The 22,441-nt window shown below is 50.5% G+C and overlaps 1 protein-coding gene across 7 annotated transcripts in view; it reads left to right on the plus strand.

Annotated features, from left to right (window-relative positions):
• The first annotated feature begins 249 nt into the window (after positions 1 to 249).
• Ebf4 (EBF family member 4) overlaps positions 250 to 22,441 on the plus strand; it is a 71,582-nt gene continuing 49,390 nt past the window's right edge. For 4 of the 7 annotated variants that reach the window (XM_036185199.1, XM_036185204.1, XM_036185200.1 and 1 more), the window contains exons 1-6: positions 1,111 to 1,247; positions 12,565 to 12,721; positions 12,979 to 13,042; positions 13,163 to 13,218; positions 14,703 to 14,776; positions 15,699 to 15,767. In XM_036185199.1, the coding sequence (XP_036041092.1) occupies positions 1,111 to 1,247; positions 12,565 to 12,721; positions 12,979 to 13,042; positions 13,163 to 13,218; positions 14,703 to 14,776; positions 15,699 to 15,767 (557 nt within the window). Of the gene's footprint in view, positions 663 to 1,110; positions 1,248 to 11,517; positions 11,552 to 12,564; positions 12,722 to 12,978; positions 13,043 to 13,162; positions 13,219 to 14,702; positions 14,777 to 15,698; positions 15,768 to 22,441 lie in introns of those variants that run through there. The other 3 variants (XM_036185198.1, XM_036185201.1, XM_036185202.1) reach the window with 3 other exon arrangements.

Raw genomic sequence — 22,441 nt, forward strand, 5'->3', positions numbered from 1 at the left:
GCGCGGTGTGATGAGCTGAACTGCTTAGGCTGAGCTCCTTCGCCGCGCAGCCCCCAGCCCGCCCTGTCTTCGCCTTCCCTGGCCAGGGCCAGCTTCCCTCCAGCCGCGTCTCCCCCGGCCGCGGCCCCCAACCCGGCTACCGACTCTCCAGGGTCCGCCCCGCCGCCGCGGCCCCAGCCCGGCCGCTCCTCCCCCGATGATGTCACGTCCCTGGCCGCCCCTCGGCCGGCCTCGCGCCCCGCCCCCGCCTCCCCTGGCCCCGAGTCCCCTGGGCCCACCCGCTCGCGACAGCCCTCCTCCTGCCCGTGCTCCCTCCCTTCGGCTCCCGCTCCCCAGGGAGCGGCGGCGGCGGCGGGATGGCCAGGGCCCGCGGCCAGGCCCCGGGGAGCGGCGGGCGGCGGCGGCCGCGGCGGGGAAGCCCGGGGACCGGGCCCCGGGGGGAGTCGGCCGGTCTGCTGCTGCTCCTGCTGCAGGTGCTGCCGCCCGGGGCAGCGGCAGGCCCGGGGCGCCGGGGCACTCGGGGACCTGGCGGCGGCTGCGTCTGCTGGCCCGGCGCCGGCCCTGCTTTTCCCCGGGACGCGCGACTGCTGCTGTTGCTGCCACCCCGGCCGCCACCGTCGCCGTCGCCGAGCTCTACGGCCGCAGCCTCCCCCTCTCGGATGGTAATCAGCGCCCCGCGCGGGCGCCGCGGGCGGGCGGGGGAGAGGCCGAGGAGGGGGGGGAAGGGCGGGCAGCTAGCGGGGCGCTCGGGCCCCCCCTCCGACGACCGCGGCTCTGGGCAGCCGCCAGAGCGCGCCTCTGGGGCGCCTCCGTGCGGAGCGGGTGCGGGCTCCGCTCTCAGTCTGTTCACCGGCTCTCAGGCCGCGGGGGAATCCCTCCATCTCCCCGCCCCGCTCCCCAGGAGGGGAGGGGACAGCGTCGGCGCCCAGGGACCCGCTTTGACTGAGAGAGCACGGGAGAGGCGAGCGTGCACTGAGGCTCCAGGACCCCGTGTAGCGCTGCGCTCCTGGAGGCTCCCGGTGCCGTCGGGTCGGGCTGAGCTGCGACGCCCACAGCCTCGGCGGGAAGCGATCCTTGGCAGTGGGGGGCGCCCACGAACTGCGGGTCCTTATGTTCCCCGCACAGGACGCTCTGCCCCGCGGTGGGCTCCATCTGAAAGAGGAGCCGCTGCTGCCCTCCAGCCTGGGCTCGGTGCGCTCCTGGATGCAGAGCGCGGGCATCCTGGACTCCAGCACCGCGGCGCAGAGGTAAGAGCCCCACCCGACCTAGCACTCTGGTTGTACCTCTTCGTGTCGCCTTCGTCCAGCATGCCTTAGCTACTGGAGCAAGGGATGGAGAGAGTCTTAGCACTTGACCGTCCCGACGAAGTCTGCTGTTCACCCTCTGAGTCTGACAGACTTTTCCCTGAGAATATGGGGCGAGGTTGCTCACTAGTGTCCAGGGCTCTGGAGGGGGCGTCGCATCCCGCTGCACATCTTGAGTCTTGACCCACAGTTATTAGCCGTCTAGAGATGTTAAGTCCCTTCTTCCTGAGCAGTCTCCATTGCTCCACTTGTTCAGTTCCGTGGCTACCCGACAAGAAAGGCAAGAAACTCTGCCTCAGTTTTTGCTTTTCCATGCTCCTCAGAGTTGGGGCAGTGGTGGTGTGCAGGGCCAGAGGTGTGGGTGGGGCTGAAGAGTGGCTAAGCCAGTGGGCAGCTGACCTTGCAGAATTGATTGGGGTTGAGAATGGGGCGCGGACTCCTCTGTTGGGTGGTTTTGGGTAGATCCTGAGGGAGGCAGGAAGCTCTTGGGAATTAGCAGAATCTACTCTGGTTACTTTTCAGGGGAAGACATAGGGTTTTGGGCAGGAGACCTCGGTAAGGAATCAACTCTAGGATTTGGATGGGGACTTTGAAGGCTTGTTAACCCAGTCCCTGCAGCCGCTGGTACTCGCTCTCTGTAACACTTCCTCCAATCATACAACATGGACTGGAGGCTATACATCCCATCGGGAGCGTGTAGAGCCTAGCACTAGGCAGGGACTGTCCCTGGAGACCCAGGGCAGGATGGGCACTGGGTTTCCTGGAAGTTTAAGTAGCTGCTACCCATCCTCTGAAGGACGCCAGCTAGAGATTGTCAAAGCAGACCGGGCCTGGCACACCACTCCCCTTCACATATCCAAACTTGTTCAGGCATCACTCGTAGTGCTCCCCAACCTCACCTCATAGTAGACACAGAGTGTCTTGTGGACAAAGGGGTGCAGTGTTTCTGCACACCTGTCTTCACAGCCTTCAGGGAGAGCGCTGGGCTCTCTGTTGAGTCACCTCTCCAGGACAGGAATGGATAATGCAGATGAGCCAAATCCAGTAAGTTTTTAGAGCGATCTAACTAGGGATTATAGAAACGCAAATCACGGTTGTTTAACACAACTGCTATCAGCCTGAGAGTCCATTTCCTTCCCATTTTCCCCTTTAACATTGTCTCGTGCTGTGCTTATAACTCCATGTGCCCCCTTTTCTGTTGGTTTTGGCTTTTTCTTTAAGTTGAAGTGGTTGTGGGAAGTTACGTAGTTGAGTATATTAGAGTGGAAGTTCGCGTTTCTTTCGGACGTTGCTCTCTGCCTGCCCAGGGCCAGCAGGTTAATGAGAGGCAAGCAGGAGTAACAGAGATGATATCCTGAAGGTGGCTGAAGGGGGGGGGGGGGAATCTGGGGATGAGACTTTCGATATCACCCCTCCCCCATTCACCAACAGTGTTGTCTGCACAGAGACAGGGTCTTGAGTGGTGTCTGTTCTGGGTCCCCAAAGCCTTCTGAAGTTTGAACAGAATATTCTTCAGGCCCGAGCTTGCTTCTCCCCAAGTCTGGAAACTCCAGCTCTAGGACACAGATTGACAGTTTTCCAATGTGTTCTAGAGGGGAAGCGAATCCTCGGCTCTCATTTCTTTCCACAGTGTTGGCCATTTCTCCAGTGTGCATCTTCTCCCTCAGTCAGCCTCTGCTCAGATCTCCCCACCCCACAACATAACAAGAAACCTCCATCTCTCATCCTCTCCTTCATCTCCGGTCCCTGCCTGGTCTCATTCTCCTGCAAGGTTGCTCAGTGTGGATGATCTGTGCCTTCCTCACCTTCAACCACAACCAAACGAGTTGTCCCCAGTCTCGATCTCAATGTGCCCAGATACCACTTTTAACAATTGAACTCCTGTGCACTAGACTCCATTCCTCCCTGGCTTGAAGGATAACTCGAGACTCCTGGTCCTGTACTCTGACCCACCCCTTCCCCAGACAATCTTCCCTGCTCTACACACCAAAGCTACATTTTCAAGATACTGGGGGTGGGGGGTGGGGGGGGGTGGAGCTCACTATGTAGCCCAGGCTATCCTCCAACTCTGCCTCCCAAGCACTGGAATGACAAGTCTACACCACTATACCAGGCTTCAGAGTGCTTTTCTCTGATCATGCCCTGATTAAAGAAAGGAAAAGTGCCCCACTCCTCACAGCATGCCTCTGTCTGTGTCCTGTGTCTTCCCACCCTGCCCAGACTGTTTTTAGGGCTAAGGATGGTCGCCACAGGCTGCTGTCACTGGCACATCCCCATTTCCCAGATAGTTGGCATTCAGGACTCATCACAGTCCGACCCAGATCTCTTTGCTAACTTCTGTATGACAGTGGCCTGTGATGTTGGAGAGTCAGCAAGACTGCCAGGCCTGCTTTCTCTTAAAACAGTCCTCAAGCCCTTAGAATCACACACCCACTGAATAGAGCCTCAGCCAGCCTTGAAGACCAGACTCCACCTCAGCACCTGGCTCTGTTTATGCCCTGCCTCCCTGCCCTGGAGAGCAGTTACGTAAAGATGCTTACTAGAGGCCAGGCTCTGCTGTCCTCTGCCTGCCCCTGCTTTACAGGCCCTGCCAGCTGAGGCTTTCCTGCAGGGCAAAGATGGCAGCCCATTCGTCCTTCTTTCTACAGCACCCACAGGCTAACGTAGTCCACCTAGCTGTTTCCAAAAGCTTCCCTATTGGGCACCTCTCTTCACCTCAGTATGTTCCAGCAACTGCCCTACATCCTCCAGCTACCCTCTCCAATTTTACAACTTAGACTTTACAAAAATGCCAAGACTTTGAAGAAAGTAGATGAGGAGAAGAAGGTCTGGAAGGCCTCCCCAAGATCAGTGAGGGAGGCTCTGCTAACACCAAGAAGATGCTGAGCATGGGAAGTAGGGAAAGAAGAGGAGCTGAATACCCAGCTCACAGGAAGGGGAGAGGAGGCTGGGAGGGAGGCTTCCTCTCCCTGCTGGGGGCTCCCTAACAGGGATGTCTGTTCAAAGAGCTTTGCTGTGACTGCCCCTGACCTGAACCAATAGGAATCCCTCTTTTGAGACCTAGCTGCAGCCCCTTCTCTGTCCTCTTCTTTAGACAGGTCTTCCTGCCTGTGGGCTTAGCACAGGGGCAGCACTCTTATCCTTCTGGTGTGTTTCCTAGGCTGTGGAGTCTAGAGGGGCCTGCCTGTTCAGCCCTACCCTGCAGTAGTCCTGGGAGACGCAGGACTGCCCATTCTACCGGGCAGTCTCTGCCCAGGAGGAAGGCCTTAGAGAAGAAAGGCTGCTGAGGATGTCTTTCCTGTAAGCAGCTGTAGGCTAGCCTCCCTGCTAGGAAATGCTTTTGTTTGCTTTAATAATTAATCGCTGCTCCTCATCCTGGAACCTGGCTGGCAGGCTGGCCTGTGGGTGGATGGTAAGAGGGTAGGCAGAAGAAAAACGGGTGAGTAGTTGGTAGGTGGAACTGAAAGACGCTGGGGGAAAGCGCTAGAGCACACGTGTCAGGGTCTCCTGTCCCCTGCCGGCCATTTAGACATGGGTCATTAAGTAGGATTGTGCCGAGTAGTGGAAATGGGGACTCTGAAGCCTCTACTGACCCAAACCTTCTCTTCAGCGGATTCATCCACACACAGGTTCTGGGCAGCTGCCCTTAGCTACCTGGCCTCCTCTCTGTGGGTACCACTGAGGTGGGTGTGCCCTTGTGTGTCACACTGCTTTTATCTTTTTTGTTATGCATCATGGCTAGGTTCTGAGCATTTCAGGGTCTAGGCAGGGTTAAGCCAAGAGATCTTGGCTGGAGGCAGGCACAGCATGATGATCGCGATCAGTCCTTGGGCACAGAGAATGCCTAAGGGAGAGCTTGGGCACCAATGGGATGCTTAAAGGAAGAAGAGTGTGGGAGAAATGAACCTGGAGCTTCTGCAGCCCTGGCGGGAGAGGGAAGAGAATGGCAAGACCGAGCAGAAGAAACTGAGGCAAATCTGAGACCAGCAATGAGATATAGGAGGCATACATTTTTGTGCTGGAGGTGGAGGGTGGTCAGCAGAGCCTGCTTCCAATGCTGATGACTTCAACTCTCCTTAACTCAACATCTCAGATTTGAAGATGAGTCAGGCTCAAGTCAGAGGGCTGCAGTTCAGCATCTTGGGCTGTCAGGTGGGCCAGACTTAACATTTGGCAGGAAACTGGAAGGCTGAAGCCCCCAGGGGCACCTTGTAAGGGGATGCAGGTGGTTATTGTTAAATTGCTATTTATAGTAAGTATGTGATCAAGCCTGAGCATCTTGTAAATAGAGACAAAAGGCTGCAACAGGGGCTTTGTCTTCTAGAGAGTTCTGGATGCCAGGAGAAGAGCGCCCTGGGGCATCTTGCTTAGCCTTGCCAGGGAACATCTCCAGGGGCCTGCTGGGTGGGCTCATTAATAGCAACCAGATACTCTGTTGCCCTACCGTGCCAACCAGCATCCCCGTGTGCTCTGGAGTGCAGTTCATCTTAGTAGCCCAGGCTAAGAAAGTCAAGTTGTCCTTGTTCATTTGACCTCAAAGTCCTGACACAGTGCTCAGGAAGCCTAGGCATACCAAAGCTTGCTGCACAGCAGGACTCCTCTGTCCAAAGAGTACCTGTACAGACTAAGCTCTTCCTGGTGTCACACAAAGTCCCCTTTAATCCTAGGCCTGTGAAAGAACAGGAGATGGGACCTGGTGGGAAATACTGGCATGAAGGCTTCCCAAGTCTGGGTTCTCTAGACTAGAAACGAGTTCTCTACCACCTCAGCACCCTCCAGAGCTGAGAGGAAAGTGTTTTGACATTGTGTTTGCAACAACCTTTCTGAGAAACTGAGGGAATATATTATTTTGGATTATTATTATTTTTTTTTTTTGAGATGGGATTTCTTTGCGTCGATTTGGCTCTTCTAGAACTAGCTCTGTAGACCAGGCTGGCCTCGAACTCACAGAGATCTGACTGCCTCTGCCTCCCGAGTGCTCGGATTAAAGGCATGAGCCACCACTGCCCGGCCAGTCTGGATTCTTACAAAAATGGTTAGTGTGACTGTTGTGCCACTCAGCAGCATTTATCTGAAGAAGGTACATCTCTGTTTCCTATGATGCTAAGAGAATGAAATATCACTGAACTATGGGCCCCAGCAGTACACATCCTGAGTAGGCCAGTGCTCGCCCGCCGCGTTCATCGTAAACCCGGAATCTGCCGAGATGCCCTTGGGCTCCAGGGGCTAAAGTTCCTTTGTACCCAGTGCTTCTGGGTGGCTGACAGTTGGCACCCACGCTTACCTTCTTAGTACCCTTGGTTGGCAAGTCTACCTCAGCCAGCATCTGCTTCCTAATGCTTGAAGCCTTGCTAAGGAGGCCAGAGCTTGTTCTTCCTGCAAGTACTTATGGCAGGCAGGAGAACAGCAACAAAACAAGACCATCAGTGGGAGCTGGGAAGATGGCTCAGTAGTTAACGGTACTTGCTTCTCAGTCATGAGGACCAGAGACTGGATCCCAACCCCCCCCCATCAGGCAGCTCACAAATGCCTGTCATTCCAGCTCCGAGAGAATCGATACCTTTTCTGTCCTCTTACACCTACACATACATACATGCACATGCACATACATACAATCTGGAGGATGAGGTAGTGGCTTAAAAGGTGGCAGTGCCTAACACACCGAGCCCCTGACCCAGTACTCAGGGGGGTGAGTTTGAAGTACTTGTCTTCTGTGTTTTCCTAGTTCTCCATAGACTTGAGCTTGGCTGCCTACAGTGGTAGCTTGTTGGGTTGCCTTTTTTGTCTCTGTCACACTCCACTCCTCAAGTTCCTTGAACCAATCCAGTAAGCTGTTAATATTTAAGTTTTTAATCATAGGGAGTTCTCTGCTTCTAGAACATAAATGACACCCTTGCCTCTCCAGCATTCAGGGCCTCTGTCTTCCTACCCCTCCATCTTTTCTCGTTCTGAGCGGAGAACACTCAATGCCGCCTGTAGCTCCCATGCCTGTGCCCAGATTGTGGCCATGGGGACTCTGCGATCACTGGGGACTTTGTGCATTGTTCCAGTATGTCTCTGTTTCTGTTCTTTAACTATGGTTTGTTTTCTCACTACAAGAGCAGCACTTCTCCCAAGGGGAGAAAAGGAAAACATTTTCCTCCTCCTCCCCACGTTTCTCTCTTTGCAGCTTGCCGGTCAGCCTAACAGGTGTTGATCCTCTCTTGCAATTACAGGTACAGGAGCAATGAGGACAACCAGAGAAGGGAGACACGGTCCAGCCTGCTTCTGCTTTCTTTGGCTTTTTGTCCCTCTGTACAGCATATTTTTTGTATTATTGTGTATCGTGCACATAAAAATGCTAGACTCTTTTCAGCAAAATCTTTTCCATTTTATCTCAGTCTCCTCACTTAACTGACTGAGGCATGACTGAGGTAGACTGGAGAATTCCCAGGCAAGGAGCAGAGGATGCACCTAACAGGGGGTTTCCCATTCTATTGGCTAACCTTGGTCTGATGGGAGCTAAGACTGTCATTAATATTGTTCTGTGGTAGTTCATGGTAGTGGAAATGTTAACTTGTCAATGCTGCCCCACAGAAGCTTGTAAAGCCTGAGCAGGGTGGAGGATTGGATGCTACTCTAGGCTGCCTTAGGAGGAACAGAGCTAGGCTAAGTGAGATTATGTTGGGGGGCATGTGGGGCTCTGTTTCTCTATGCCTCACACACACTCTAGAACTGGATACTGGAGCTTATCCCCTAGAGGAACCTGCTTTCTTTCCCCTTCCCTGATCTCTGTGCTCTCTCTCTTTCTCCCAAATAGCCCTGTCCATAGGGAGGGCTGTAGCAGGAATCTTAAGTGTTCTTATTAATGAAACTCAAACCCAAGGCCAGTTATTGGGGTGATTGCTGGAAGATCAGAGAAGCAGAACAAGCCACAGCTATCTCACCTTGCTAGTTCCTCAGGTGATCCTTTTTCATCAGGCTGGAAGCTTCTGAGTCCTCCTCCACATGAATCTCAGCTGAACTGTGTTGCTCCAAAGCCTGAATGCTTAACCAACCAAATGCTTAACTAACTACATGCTTTACTCCTAATTCCTGGTCCTCATGCCTTATATACCTTTCTCTTTCTGCCCCCACTCCCTGGGATTAAAGGTTGGGTTTCTGGGATTAAAGTCGTGGGTCACCATGCTTGGCTGTTTCTAAAGTGGCCTCGAACACACAGAGATCCACCTGGCTCTGCCTCCCAAGTACTGGGATTAAAGGTGTGCACCACCACCGCCCAACTTCTGCTATGGCTTACTCTGACCCGATTTTTCTAGCCACCATTTCTGGCTCTGTTCTAGTGGCTGTCTGTTCTCTGACCCCAGATAAATTTATTTCGGTGCACAATATTGTGGGGAACACAATACCACAGAGGGCAGGCCCAGCACAGGGGTGTGTGGCCTAGGGCTTAGGGAAGACTCCCAGGTTTGAGTCTCTGGAGACCAGCATAATCGCATAATCGGGGAAGAGACAGGACTCTGGACTGACTGGCATTTGTCAAGGGGACTGAGGTGGGAAGGGAAACTCTGGTCACCATCAGGCTTTTGCATAGAAAAGCCCTATTGAATGAATGGCCTGGGGATTCTGTACTCTTTCAACATGCACTCTCCTCTGCCAAGGCCTTCCTCTCTACTTTCTCCCCACTCTCTGAGAGCCTCCCAGACTCAGCATAGGAACATAGGACAGCAGTGATGGGATTGCTCTACAAGGCCACCCCCTTCGGTCATCTGTTCCACTTGGTGGTTCTTGAAACCACCCCTGGCAGAGTTCAAGCTAAGCTGGCCCTGTAAGCAGGAGGGTGGAGCTCAGAGTTGATGTCTCATTAGCATATTCATCCATAGTAATCAGAGACCTGCTGTGATCAAAAGCTCTCCTCAGGCTTCCCTGCCTCTCAGCTAGGTTGAGAAGCTGACAGAGGGTGGTCAAGTCCCCACTTGAAAGGCAACCTAGCCGGGGAGGGAATGGGAAAGAATGGAGAGAGGACAATAACCCCAGAGAAGGGAACTTCTACTAAGGAAGAGTGTTGGGCGCCTCTTGAGGCAAGACATCTGCCTCCTAGATCACCCATTCCCATGGCCACTGTGGCTCCCAAGAATGTATCCAGGAGAAAGAACTGTTCACTTTTTATTTGCTGTCCTCTCTATGACTGAAAACATAGCAATTGCCTCATTCCCTGACAGCCTAGACACTATGGCCTAGTATGAAGCCAAAGAAAACAGTAAGTTGATTTTTTTTTTTTTAATTTACTTGTATTTATTTATCTGTGTTTGGGGGGGGGGTGCTCACATGTACCATGGAGCACTTACCGAGGTAGGACACCTGGTGAGAGTTGGTCCTCTCCTTCTACCATGTAGGTTTCTAGGATCAAACTCAGGTTGACAGCAAGAGCCTTTTACCCACTGAGCTGGCTCACTGGCTCCCGATTTTAAATTATGTGGAAGAAAATACTAAACAGCAATGCATTTGGTAGTCATTGTCAAGGAAGCATGCCTGATGGGCATCTGGGATGCTGATGTGTGTGTGTGTGTGTGTGTGTGTGTGTGTGCGCGCGCACATGAGTATTTTCAGTTATGGGTGCTTATGTGTGGAGTGCATAGGGAAGTCAGCACAGCCTCATGCCATTTCTCACGCTCCCTTTACCTTCTGTTTGAGACAGGGTCTCCCACTGGCCGGGACTTCACCAATGACCGGCAAGCCCCAGAGATCCCCCATCTCTGCTTCCCATCTTGCCATCTCTGGAATTACAAGCATAGACACCTCTTGTTCAGCTTTTTATGTTGGTTCTAGGGGTCCAAACTCAGGTCCTCATGCTTGTAAAGCACATAGTTTACCAACTGAGCCACCTCCCCAGTCCTGGGCACTGGTTTTTAATGGCAGCTGGCTTCCCCTGTGTGATGGGTCAAGAAAAAGAACAAGACAGAGGTTACGATGCTTTCGTGACCTAAAATGTGGAAGTCGTGTGCTATTATTTTTGTTATATTCTGTTGACCACACGGACCAGCAGGAACACATTGTGAGAGGAACCTGCTTAAGCACATGATATCAAGAGGCAGAATCCTTGGGAACCATCATCTTGGAGTCTGGGTACCTAATACATGGGGAATACTAGCCAGAGCAAACTGAAGCAGAGTCCATTTTTACAGGGTGTCCAAAGGCCTTCAAAGACTCCCGTATGTGCTGTGAGTCAGCAGTGTGGCCACAGCACTCCTCTAGGGAGAAGATAAGGAAACCTGTAAGAAACATGCTTTGACGTGCCTGCCTGGCCTGGAGAAGAAAGTCTAAACTTTTCCTGGTGTTCATATTCCTATACAGTCTGGCAGGAACTTCCAATACAAACTTTTCTCTCCTAGCTTTACACCCCGATGAATGTGTACATGTGGTGTGCAGGTGCATGCGTGCGCGTGCATCTTTGCATGTGTGGGGGCACATGCAGATGTGTGCACATGGAGGCCCGTGAGTGATGTCTTCCTTGGAATCTTCCTTGATCATTCTCCAACCTACTCACTGAGGCGGGGTCTCTCAATCGAACCCAGGGCTCATCCATGTGGCTAGGCTAGCTTGTTATGTGTCCCTGCCTTCCTAGCCATACCATAGCCACATTCACGGGGTTCTGGGGCTCTGAGGTCCTCCTAGTCACATGACAAGTGCTTTAAGCACGGAGCCGGCTCCCCAGCCCCATTCCGCTTACTCCCTTTGCCTTTCATTTTTCTCCTCCTTTCTCTCTTTCTCTCTTTATTTATTTTGGGACAGAGTCTCCTGTATCTCATGCTCACCTCCAACTCACTATGTAGCCAAGGATGAACTTCCAGTCCTCCTGTCTCCACCTCCAGAGTCCTGGGATTACAGGTGTGCGCCACCCATGCTGGTTCTACAGGGCACTAGGTATCACACCAGCGCTTCCTCACCACAGGCAGTCAGTCCCTTTTCCAACTGAGCGGCACCCCTTACCCGGTGCTCCACTTTTTGAAATCTGCTCCACGGACACTTGCCCTCACAGATATTTCTGGGGCTGTTTGTTCTGCTCTCTTGCCTCTTCTGGTTGCTGAGTGACTCCCCGGGGTGGCGGGACAGCTGCAGTCTCTGTAAGCCTCCGCCATATCCCACAAAAAGAATTATCATCCTTTGTTTTTGTTTTGCCAGGTGTGGTGGCTCATATCATAATCCCAGCACTTGGGAAGCTGAGGCAGGAAGATCACAGCAAGTTTGAGGCCAGCCTGAACTACATAGTGAGTTCCAGGCCAGCCTAGACTACAGAGTGAGACCCTGTCTCAAAAACACCAACATTAAGACAAGACAAAACCAAAACACCCCAAAGAACTCAAACAAACAAACAAAAAGAAACCCCCAAACAATATGTTCCTCCTTTGATTCTTTTTACATGGTGACATATTTGGGGCTGGCCCACACACTGACCCACACACTGACCTGCCTGAGAATACCCTCCTCTTCCAGGCACTAAATTCCAGGGCTGCATGTTACGGAGTTTAGTGCTGCACTGGAGTTTATGGGCAGTCTGGTAAACAAGGCCTTGCTCTTCTCGTCCTCCTTGCTTCTGAGCAAAGTTTCTGATGAGCCAGGAGAAAGCCTTTTCTAAGGCCAAACTAGGAGGTCCTCCTGCCCAGAGGCCATGATGTCATGAAGCTGGAGTCATGCCCTCTATACCCAGAAAGAGTACTTCCCATCTACAGTCCAAGGTCTAGGATGAGCAGGCTGATAGCCTGGAACCAGTTCAGTGTCCCTGCTAGTCTGATGGACATCATGCCCCAGACAATGCCATCATCTCAGTGAAGCCCTAGCTGAAAGCTGGGGTACAGTAGGAAGTTCATTCTGGTGTCTCCAAGGTGCCCCCTGATGCCCTAGTACACACTCCTAAATGCCTCTGGATAGTACAGTGAATTGGTTTACCGTTTATACACTTGATTTTAGAGATAAGCCTTCCTAAATATGGGTCCCAGGGAAAACCCTGCAGTGGGGAGAGCCTATCAGATGCCTTCATGCAGCACTATGGTGTTCCTTCTTCTCAAAGAAGCACGCTGGGGTAGCCTCAGTGCTGGAGGCCTCTCTGTGGAGCTGATATGGTCCTGTCCAGGATGGAAGGGCTCACCTCACTTGACCTCTTGTCCACACTCTTGGCGTGTCCAAGCCTACTCCTGGCCAGCCACCGACCTGGCCGGAACCACTGGGGTCTTGCTCACCGGTGGGCCCTTCCCGTGGTTTTCCAGTTCCTTTCCTCCCACAGTGGCGTGGGCCTGGCAAGAGCACATTTTGAAAAGCAGCCCCCCTCCAACCTCAGGAAGTCCAACTTCTTCCACTTCGTGCTGGCCATGTACGACCGGCAGGGGCAGCCCGTGGAGGTGGAGCGAACAGCCTTCATCGACTTCGTGGAAAAGGATCGAGTGAGAGGCTCATGGGCTGGCCTGGGACTAGCACTGGGGGTGATGGAGGGGCTTCAGGGACCCGGCCATATACACACGCACGAGCACACGGGGCCGCTGAGTGGATAGGTGGTGAATGAGTGGGAAAGCATGGGCTGATGGCTAGAAGGCAAAGAAGGACCGCGGGATTCGGGTGGAGGGTAGGGATGAAGGAGGCTATGGGTGAAGGAGCTTGAAGGCCCTGAGCACTTGAACATCCTCCTGTCTTGTCCTTGCAGGAGCCTGGGACAGAAAAGACGAACAATGGGATCCATTACCGCCTTCGGCTGGTATATAACAACGGTAAGCAGTCTGAATACTGCAGCACCCTGAGGCACATAGCACCCTCATCAGGGCTGGAAAGGGTGTGGGTCTAGTCATCTGAGGCACCCTCATCCTCCCCTTTCTACCTTCCCACCTTAGGACTTCGGACAGAGCAAGACCTCTATGTGCGTCTCATTGACTCCATGTCGAAGCAGGTGAGCCAGCCTGGGGGGTGCTCGGGCTCATCCTAGGCTTGTTTGAGAAAACATCCTTAACCCCTCTCGGTCTCTTTTGTACCTTTACTCCACTGCTCTGGCTCTCCCAGTTCCCTGCCTATGGCAAGAAGATGGTGCTTTGTCTCTCCAGTCGGGAAAAGAAAGTATTTATAAAAAGACCCTGGCTTAAGTCATATCCCTTAGCAGCCAAATCTTAGACACAAAATCAGGGGCATGCAGTTTATTGGTGAGGAAAGAACGCCCTCCTCAGGAGGAGAGGAGAGGGAGCAGGACAGGAAGATACCCAGGAAGCAGGTGGTCTCAGGGAGAGTCCAGCCTTAGCCCAGTCCACAGGCATCCCTGGTCTAGAAATAGCACTGGAGTTGGTGCCCTTAGAGCCAGAAGGCAGCATTTTGCATCCTCTGTCCTTCAGCCATTGTCTGGCGACCGTGCCTAAACTCCACTGAGAACAGTTCTCAAGAGAAAGTCTCTGGTGTCATCACCAACTGTAAAGGGGGATGGGTCTTCCTGTGTGCAGTCCCACAGCTCGCACTGCAGACGACACTCAGTACGTTGATGATGTGCTGGTCCCAGGAAGGAGGCTGGGGCTGACAGAGCAGCTCAGGGAAACCAACCTGATGCACTGTGAGAGGCAGCCCAGGTCCCAGGGCTTTCAGAAACATGCTGGGAGAAGGAGTGTGAGTCGTGAGCAGGCCAGACTGGCGGGTCCAGAAAGAAACGAGGCAAATGGACAGGTGCCTCAGGCAGCGTCCACCAGTGCTAGTCCCAAAGCAAAGCGGAATGGCTTGTGCCCAGGAGCTCTCGGTCACTGTGACAAGGGAGGCAGGCCAAGCAGTGGCAGTGGTTGCTACTGGGTGGCAATGTGGGAGCCTAGAGAAAAAGGGATCTGCAAACAAGGGAGGCCCAGAGGCTAGGAGACTAGGAAGCCAGATTTACAGTTTGGGAAGCTCACTTCTTGTTCAGGACAGGGGCCGCTGGGAGACTGGGGAAGAGGGGACACAATGGTGGAAGGGGCAACATACTGGTCCGAGCTGGGGAAGTGACAGGGAGGCGGGGAGAGGCAGCTCAGTGGCTTGCTCTGTCAGAGTGCAGAGAGGGACAGAATACGTGAGCAGAGAGGCAGGAGCCCACCGTAAGCCTGCACAGGACAAGATGCCAGCAGTGCCTGAGGATGCGAGTATGATGCAGAGTGGGACCAGCAGCCTGTTGGCTCCTCCAGCAGGGGATCTGCAGACCTGGTGCCATTCTTGCCACCTAGGTGATGGTCCTATTTGAGGGTAGAAGGCTCTCCTCCATCTGAGCAGCCAGGCTTCAGATGGACTCTGCTTTGCACCCATGGACTCTTCCGATCAGGGCAAAGGGCATGATCTTTCTCCTGGGCCTGGGTCTGGCAGACACCAGGGCAGACTCACAGGCTCACCTGTGCTCCTTCCCTGTGAGTCTGCCCATTTCCTCCTCCTCAGGCTATCACCTATGAGGGACAGGACAAGAATCCCGAAATGTGCCGAGTGCTGCTCACTCACGAGATCATGTGCAGGTAAGATGGGCAGTGTCAAGATGCACCTCCATGTTGGCAAGACAGTGCACCTTGTCAAGGTGTAGCTCAGGGTCCCTGTCAAGCCCTGCTCCTATTTCACAGTCCCTCCAGTCCCCTGGGGAAGCATGGGCAGGGGAGAGACTCCTTGAGGCCCCATTAGCCTGGCCTGTTTATGTGACTCCTCTAAGTGTTTGTGCAAGAGAGGTCTCCTGCTGCTTCTGGAAGCTTACCTAATGAAGCTCCAGGGAGTAGCTCTCTGGGAAGATGGGGACAGGGCTGGCTTGGGCAACACAGAGGCCTCTGGGATTTGCTTAAGGGCCTGGTAGAGGAAACCCAGCTGTTTAGATGTGAGAAATGCTGGGCAGCTCTTTGGTAGATAAGGTGGGGGTGGGGAGGGGGACATAGCTCTTAGCTTACTCTTCCCTTTACTCTAGAGCTTAACATTTTTCTGAAGGGCTTCCCTGGATATACTAGTCCTGCTGCGCCTCAGAGACAGTTCCTAGTATGTGGAAAAGAAAATAGGTTTAAAAACCTGTAGTTGAGGCAATGGCTACCCTTGGAAGGGAAATTATTAAAATAATAATAATTTTTAAAGGCTAGAGAAGGCCTCTGGAGTGCCGGGCACTGGACATGTCTGGGTCAGGGTGCTGCTTACAGGGACAGGTTCACTTTGTGATCATCCAGGAGACCTTGTAGGTGATCCACTGCTTGGTGGCACAAAGATTTCACAGCCCGCCTCTTCCTTAGAAGTGGGCGGCCAAGGGCCCTGCTGAGAGCCTTCCTGGCTTTCTCCCTCAAGTCCCCGGAAGAGATCCCCTGCACATAGGAATTCTACACCCTGAACAGGCCATCTGACCCCTCTCTGGGCCTGTCCTCTCACACTCCTTCATCTCTTCCTTTTGTCTTTCTTCATCTCCTTCAGTCGGTGCTGTGACCGCAAGAGCTGTGGTAACCGGAATGAGACACCTTCAGATCCAGTCATTATTGACAGGTACAGGCTTGGGGAAGGGACCTGGATGAACCACTGAGCATTCAGCAGAGAGGTGGAAGCAGAGAGGTTCCCTAGGGTGCTCTGTGGGTGGCTCTGAGGCCAGTGAGACTTCCTAAGGGACCAAGGAAGTGCCAGCCATAGCCCGCTCCTTTAGCAAAGGAACCAGAGAAGAACAAGGATGTGACAGGCTGGGGAAGAGCATCCAAGGAGAGACCACAGAGAGTGGGGTTGCTGTGGGCAAGGTGCTGGTGCGCTGTGCTGTGTGACTCGACTCCTGAGTGCTAGGATCACATCTGTGCACTCCCACACCTGTCTTAGCATCTGGATTTTGGTATATAAGGGGAGAAGCCAAGAGTGAAAGACACACACACACACACACACACACACACACACACACACACACACGACATTCAAAGATGTCTACAAGGTTTGAGATCTGATAAACTTGGAAGAGGGAGTCCATTAGAAAGGAGATGGGGGACAGGGAGAGAGCAAGCGTGCAGGGTGAGATGCTAGGAGTTTGGTGGTAGTCATGCCATGTTCGGGGGCTGACTGAACCCCCAGGTAGAAAGTTTAAGAAGAAGCTGAGAACACAAGTGGGGGTCCTAAGGGAAGGAGGTGGGTGTGGACACAAATGTGAATAAATGGGATGGGAAAAGAGAGTTGGTAGAAAACAGGAGAGTTCTAAGGGCTAGACCTGAGGTGTCCAATATTTAGATGTCATGGAGGCGTAGATCAAACAGAGGAGAATGAATAGAAGCTGCCAGTGAGGTAAGAGAAAAACCAAGGCAGTGCCGTGCCCTGGAGCTTAAATCAAAAAATGCCCCAAGGAGGAGGCAGTAGGCAACTGTCACCAGTACTGCTCAACACTGATCATTAGACTTAGCAGCGGCAAAGGTGTTGATGACCTCAAGAAGACTATTTCAGTGGAGTTGAGGTGCATTGCCAAGCCCTTGTTCAATGCCAGGGATTGACCTAACTGGGGCACCCAGAGAATGAAGGAATAACAAACACATGGACACACAGAAAAGCTGGGATTGGATGTTCTGTGCTCAATCTCAGAGGAGCCTGGGCATCCCAGAAGCTCAGTGTGTTTAACATATACAGTTCACCAAGGAGGTGGGGTGATGGCATACAGCTGAACAAGGGACTGAGGCTGTTGTATACACATAAACAAGCAGTTGGGGTTGTTACAGCTGCACAAGGAGGTAGGTTTAGCTAACCGCAATAGGAGCAATCTCTGCAGGGGAGCAGTCTTCAGGATGTGAACATTGGAGGGTAGGGATGGGGCGGGTCTGCACATCTGTCAACTTTCCAACTCAGACCCAAGGAAGGCTTTTCCATCTCTCTCAGCCTCACCTCAGGAAGGCTTTGCCCCTCCCGTGGAACTGAGTTACTGGAGTTTTTGATGCCCATGTCAACAATATACATACAGTCAGGATTTAACTTGCTCCCCACAGTGTACAAGGAGAATAGGATTGTAGAGTTCAGAAACTGCAGAACAACCTTGAAGGGGTCAGAGAAGCAGGTTGGAACAACGTAAGTAAGAACAAGGTAAACTCCAGTGTGACATCCAGTATATACAAGAAAGAGAAGAGAGGATTTCTATGCTGCTGTCCTACAGCTAGTGAAAGGGGCAGGCTCTAGTGCACAGGTTGATGCACTGGCTTCACCCGGGAACACTGACCATGGGGCCAGGGAAGGAACGAGGGAGACAGAGAGCATGGACTCTGAAGTGGGTCAGTGTGGGAGCTTGCTGACGTCCCCTTCTGATTGCCTTCTGGTTTTGTTTTATAATGGCTTTGTTTTCTCAGTGAAGAAGGAAGGTAGACAGCTGAGGATGAAGATGGCGAGGGAGACACTAGGGGGATGACATGCTTATCTAGGAGAATGAGTGGTCTGGGGAAATCTCACGTCATGACCGAGCAGCGGTAGGGCCTGCTTGAGTTCTGTGGTCATAAATTTAGAGACAGCTTTCTCTGGCCATCTTGGGCTGTACAGGTAGAGCTGCAGAACAGGTGAGTGGTTATGCGAGCCCCAGGGAAGGGGTTGCCAGCTGAGCACAGTGAAAGCTGGGATGGTAAAAAAAAAGTGGAAGGCATGGGCAAGATGTCATTACAGAGATGAACTGGGACTCACGTGGACTAAGGAGTGTAGGAGGGAGTATAGGTTCAGATGGGGTTGAGGAATTGTTGGAGAGGGGTGACTAGGCAGGGGTTGGAGAGTAGATTGCCAATAGGTGGTAGTGTTTTGTGTTGTAGTTGTTAGTGACACATGGCCAGCAAAAGAGGGAGCAATGTCAACAGAGGAGAAAACGCTCAAGGAATGGGGTAGAGAGAGTATCGGAAGAAAAAAATCTGTATTGATATTGAAATCATCAAGGCCTGTATACAGGAGCAGCATTCAGGATTATAGATAGTGATTCAGTAGTGAAAGCTCCAAGGACTGACAGCAAGTGTGAGGTTGACAGACGGACGGACGGACGCAGCGAGCAGTGTTTCCCCGACTTCCCCTGTCTCCATCAGTAACCCGGCAGTAGTGTCCCAGCGAGTTCCGTTTCGCGTCCTCTGAGCAAGGCTGAGCATACCCTCAAGTTTCTTTTTAAAGCTCTGTCATGTTTTGTGCTCCGTCTTCTCTAAGATCGGTGTCTCTTAGCGGCTTATCTGAAAGAACTCAGTCTTTTGCTCTGAGCTGTACATGTTTGTTCTATTTGGCTGTTGTCTTGAACGGTGTTGTGATGAAGTTTGTCTAGTCTTTCAATTTAAAAAAAATATTTTGGGCTTTTGTTGTGTTTAGAAAGGCTTTTTATATTAACGTTATTTTATTTTATTCTGGAGATGCTAAGGGTGAAACCCAGGGCCTCTGAGGTACTCTCCTGATGAACTACACCTTCATCCCTAAGATGACTTTTAAAGTTTATCCTATAGGGCTGGAGAGATGGCTCAGTGGTTGAGGACTTGTTGTTCTTGTAAGGGCCTTGGCTTTATTCCCAGCACCCACATGATGGTTACTACCATCAATAACTCCAGTTTCAAGGGAACTAACACTTTCTTCTGATATCCTAGGGTACCAGGCACACATGTCACATATGTACATACAATCAGGCAAACGCTCACATAAAGTGATTTATTTTTTAAATCCTTTTTAAAGCAAAAATGTTATATCCTATGATACATACCAAAGAACAATAAAATAAAAATCATGAAACATTCCACAAGATGGGTGAATATGAGACTAGCCTAGGATACACAGGGAAACCCTGCTCCATAAAAACAATAAACAAAAATTTAAAAAATCTCACTGCAACCAATTCTTTCTTGTTTTCTACCATTGTGTAGTCCTCTTGTGAAGATGAGTGTGACTTCATTTTTCTAAATTAAGTTACCATGGACTGTATAATCTCTAAATAATATGTTGTGTAGTTGGAGTTGTGTTCATTGTTGTTGTTGTTTTGTTTGTTTGTTTTGCTGTTGTTTTGAGAAAAGGTCTGACTGTGTTGCTCTGGCTGGCCCAGAACTAGCTATATAAACCAGGCTGGCCTTAAACCCATAGGGATCTGTCTGCCTCTGCCTTTCAAATGCTGGGATTAAAAGCATATACCACCACGCCCTGCCTACATTTTTCTTTTTCAATTATTGGTTTTTTTCTTGTTTATGTATTTATTTACTTATTTACCTACTTGTTATTTATAGTTTTTGAGACACTGAGTGGCCCAAGCTGTCATTGAACCTATAATTCTCTTGCCTCCTCGCTTGTACAGTGCTGGGACAGTAGATGTTTGACACACTCAGCTCCCAGTTGATTTCAGTGACCTCTTAGTGTTTTAATCACTATAGATTGATGATGATGATGATGATGATGATGATGATGTGAAAAAAAATATATAGGGCAAGTGCTCACTTTCCCTAAATAATTTTTCAAGAGAATACTGGACATTTGGACCTTTAGTGTTCTTCATGCAAATTTTAGAATCTGCTTGTATAGATTCTCACATCAATCTACACATGTACACAACACACACACACACACACACACTGACTTAGTGTGTAATAATATCCTTTGAATAATATTGCAATGAATAAAGTCTATCTGTCCATTTACAACCCTGCTTTTAATGCCTTTCAGTAAAGTTGTATAATTTTTCAAGGCCACATGTATGTACGTAGTGTTTTCACTCATTCACTTATTCAGTAAATAGTTGTTGAACAGTACTGTGTACCAGACACTGGGTAAATAGTGTATGTACCAGAGTCTGATACCAGATAGACAAGGAGCTAGAGATGAAGTAACCAAGGAAAATTGCAGCTGCATCATGGCAACTGTGTCTCCTGCCAGTTAGAATGCCTTTGTAGTTAAACATCCTTGAAAATGCACTTAAGCTGTTCAAGCTTTGTTAGACATTAAGATGCCAGGGGGCATTCTCCCACACATGTGCATTCACAGAGGGTCTACGTTCTCAAAAGACCTGACATCATTATACTATTACTTACATTGTGGCTTTTCTTTTAATGTGTATGGGTGTTTTGCCTGCATGCATGGATGTATGTGTATAGCGTGCATGCCTGGTGCCAGAGGAGGTCAGAAGAGGGCATTGGATCCCCTGGAACTGGGCTTACAGATGGTTGTGAGCTGCCACGTGGGTGCTTGGAAACAAGCCTGGGTCCTCTGCAAGAGCAACAAGAGTTCTTCACCTCTTAGCCATTTCTCCAGCCCTATACTGTGCTTTTGACACTCTCCATTGGTGGGATTTTCTAGAGGAGTATGGGAACCAGTGCTCTAAAAGGGAGATCTGGTCCACCAGGATCTGGGAGGGAGAGTTATGTCATGAACCTGCCACTTAATCTCATAATACACATGAAAACCTTTTTAAAAATCCAAATGCAGAACCTCCTGGACTACTCCCTGCCTTGAGGTGGTCCACTACAATCCCTTTTTGGAGTGTTTATTTTGCTTACTTTGTTAAATAAACTTCTGCTTAAATCATCCAGTCTTGACTGAATTTTTTTCCTTCTCAAGAAGACAAGAACCAAGAGACCCAGGCACAGTTTTAGGCTTTATATATAAACATAAAGGAATAAACAAATCAGACAAAAATACTTGTCCCCATGGAAAGAGAAAGTGCTGGGAGTTAGGTAATAATATTTTGCAAGAAAATGTTGGTTATTTTGCCCTGCTGTGTTCTCATGTAAATCTTTGTATCTACTTATATAAAGCTTAAGTCTTTTAGAAGGAAATGGGGAAATAGGGACAAGTGAGTAATTATGATGGAGAAGTGCAGTTTTAAACGGAATAGTCACAGTTGACTTAACTGGAAATGTGGCATTTGAGGAAGAACTTCAAGAGATGAAGGAATGAGCCACTCAGATACACATACCTTCTCATGACCATTTACATATTTTATTCCCATTGAAAATTATATCCTTAATTTTTTCTTTATTATTGAGAAATTCATATAAATGTACAATAAATATGATCATATCTTCCCCTGATTTTCCCATCCTAACTCATCACACCCACCCATATTGCTCTTAACATCTCCCCAACTTCATAGGGATTTTTTGATTTTTGTTTTGTTTGTTTGAGATGATATTTCTTTGTGTAGCCCTGGCTGTCCTGGAGCTCACTCTATAGATCAGGCCGGCCATGAATCCACCTGCCTCTGCCTCCCGAGTGCTGGGATTAAAGTTGTGCACCAGCACCAGCCCAATCATGTCTTTTTTTTTTTTTAAAGCTCACTAACAGCACATGTACACCAGTGTGGGGTCATGCACTGGGGCGTGGGAATCACATCAATCATCAAAAAAAGTGATTCTCCATCTCCCAGCAACTATCAGCTACCAGTAGCTCCTCAGTAAAGGGTGGACCTGGAGGTCATTTACCCACTCTGTGCTAGAATTTTGGGTGGCTTGGTCTTGTGCAGTTAACCATAGCTGCTGTGAGTTCATGATTACAATGGCTGCATCCTATTCAAAGACAGCATTTCAGAGCATTAGCTTCCATCTTTTGTCTGTCTCAGTGGTTCTCAATCTTCCTGATGCTGCGACCCTCTAATACAGTTCCTCATGCTGTGGTGACCCCAACCATAACGTCATTTTCATTGCTATTTCATAACTGTAACTTTGCTACTGTTAGGAATTGTGATGTAAACATGTTTTCCAATGATCTTTGATGGGGGTCACAACCCTCGAGTTGAGAACCACTGCTCTGGCTCTTACATTCTCTGTACTTTCTCTTCCATGATGTTCCCTGAGCCTTGGTAAGAGGGTTGATAAAGATGTGACATTTAGAACAGAATGTTCAGTTTCTTTTTCTCAGCACTTTGATCAATCATGCTGCACTGACTACTACCCACTGTATCAAGTAGCTTCCTGACCAAGGTTGAGAACAGCCTAAGTCTATGGGAGAAAACATAAATATGTAAAAGGCATTTGACAGTATGAATACTTAGCAAAACAATAACCAGTTCTACCCTAGAGCCTGTGACCTCCCCAGCAATGGACTTTTACATTTTTTAAAAAAATTTATGTGTATAGTATTTTGCCTGCGCGCGCGCGCGCGCGCGCGCACACACACACACACACACACCAGTGCTGGTGCCTGTGGGGTCCAGAAGAGGGCATCAGATCTCCTGGAACTGGAGTTACAAATGATTGTAAGCTACTTTGTAGGTGTCA

Source organism: Onychomys torridus, chromosome 4 (genome assembly GCF_903995425.1).
Source record: "Onychomys torridus chromosome 4, mOncTor1.1, whole genome shotgun sequence".
Classification (NCBI taxonomy): Eukaryota; Metazoa; Chordata; class Mammalia; order Rodentia; family Cricetidae; genus Onychomys; species Onychomys torridus.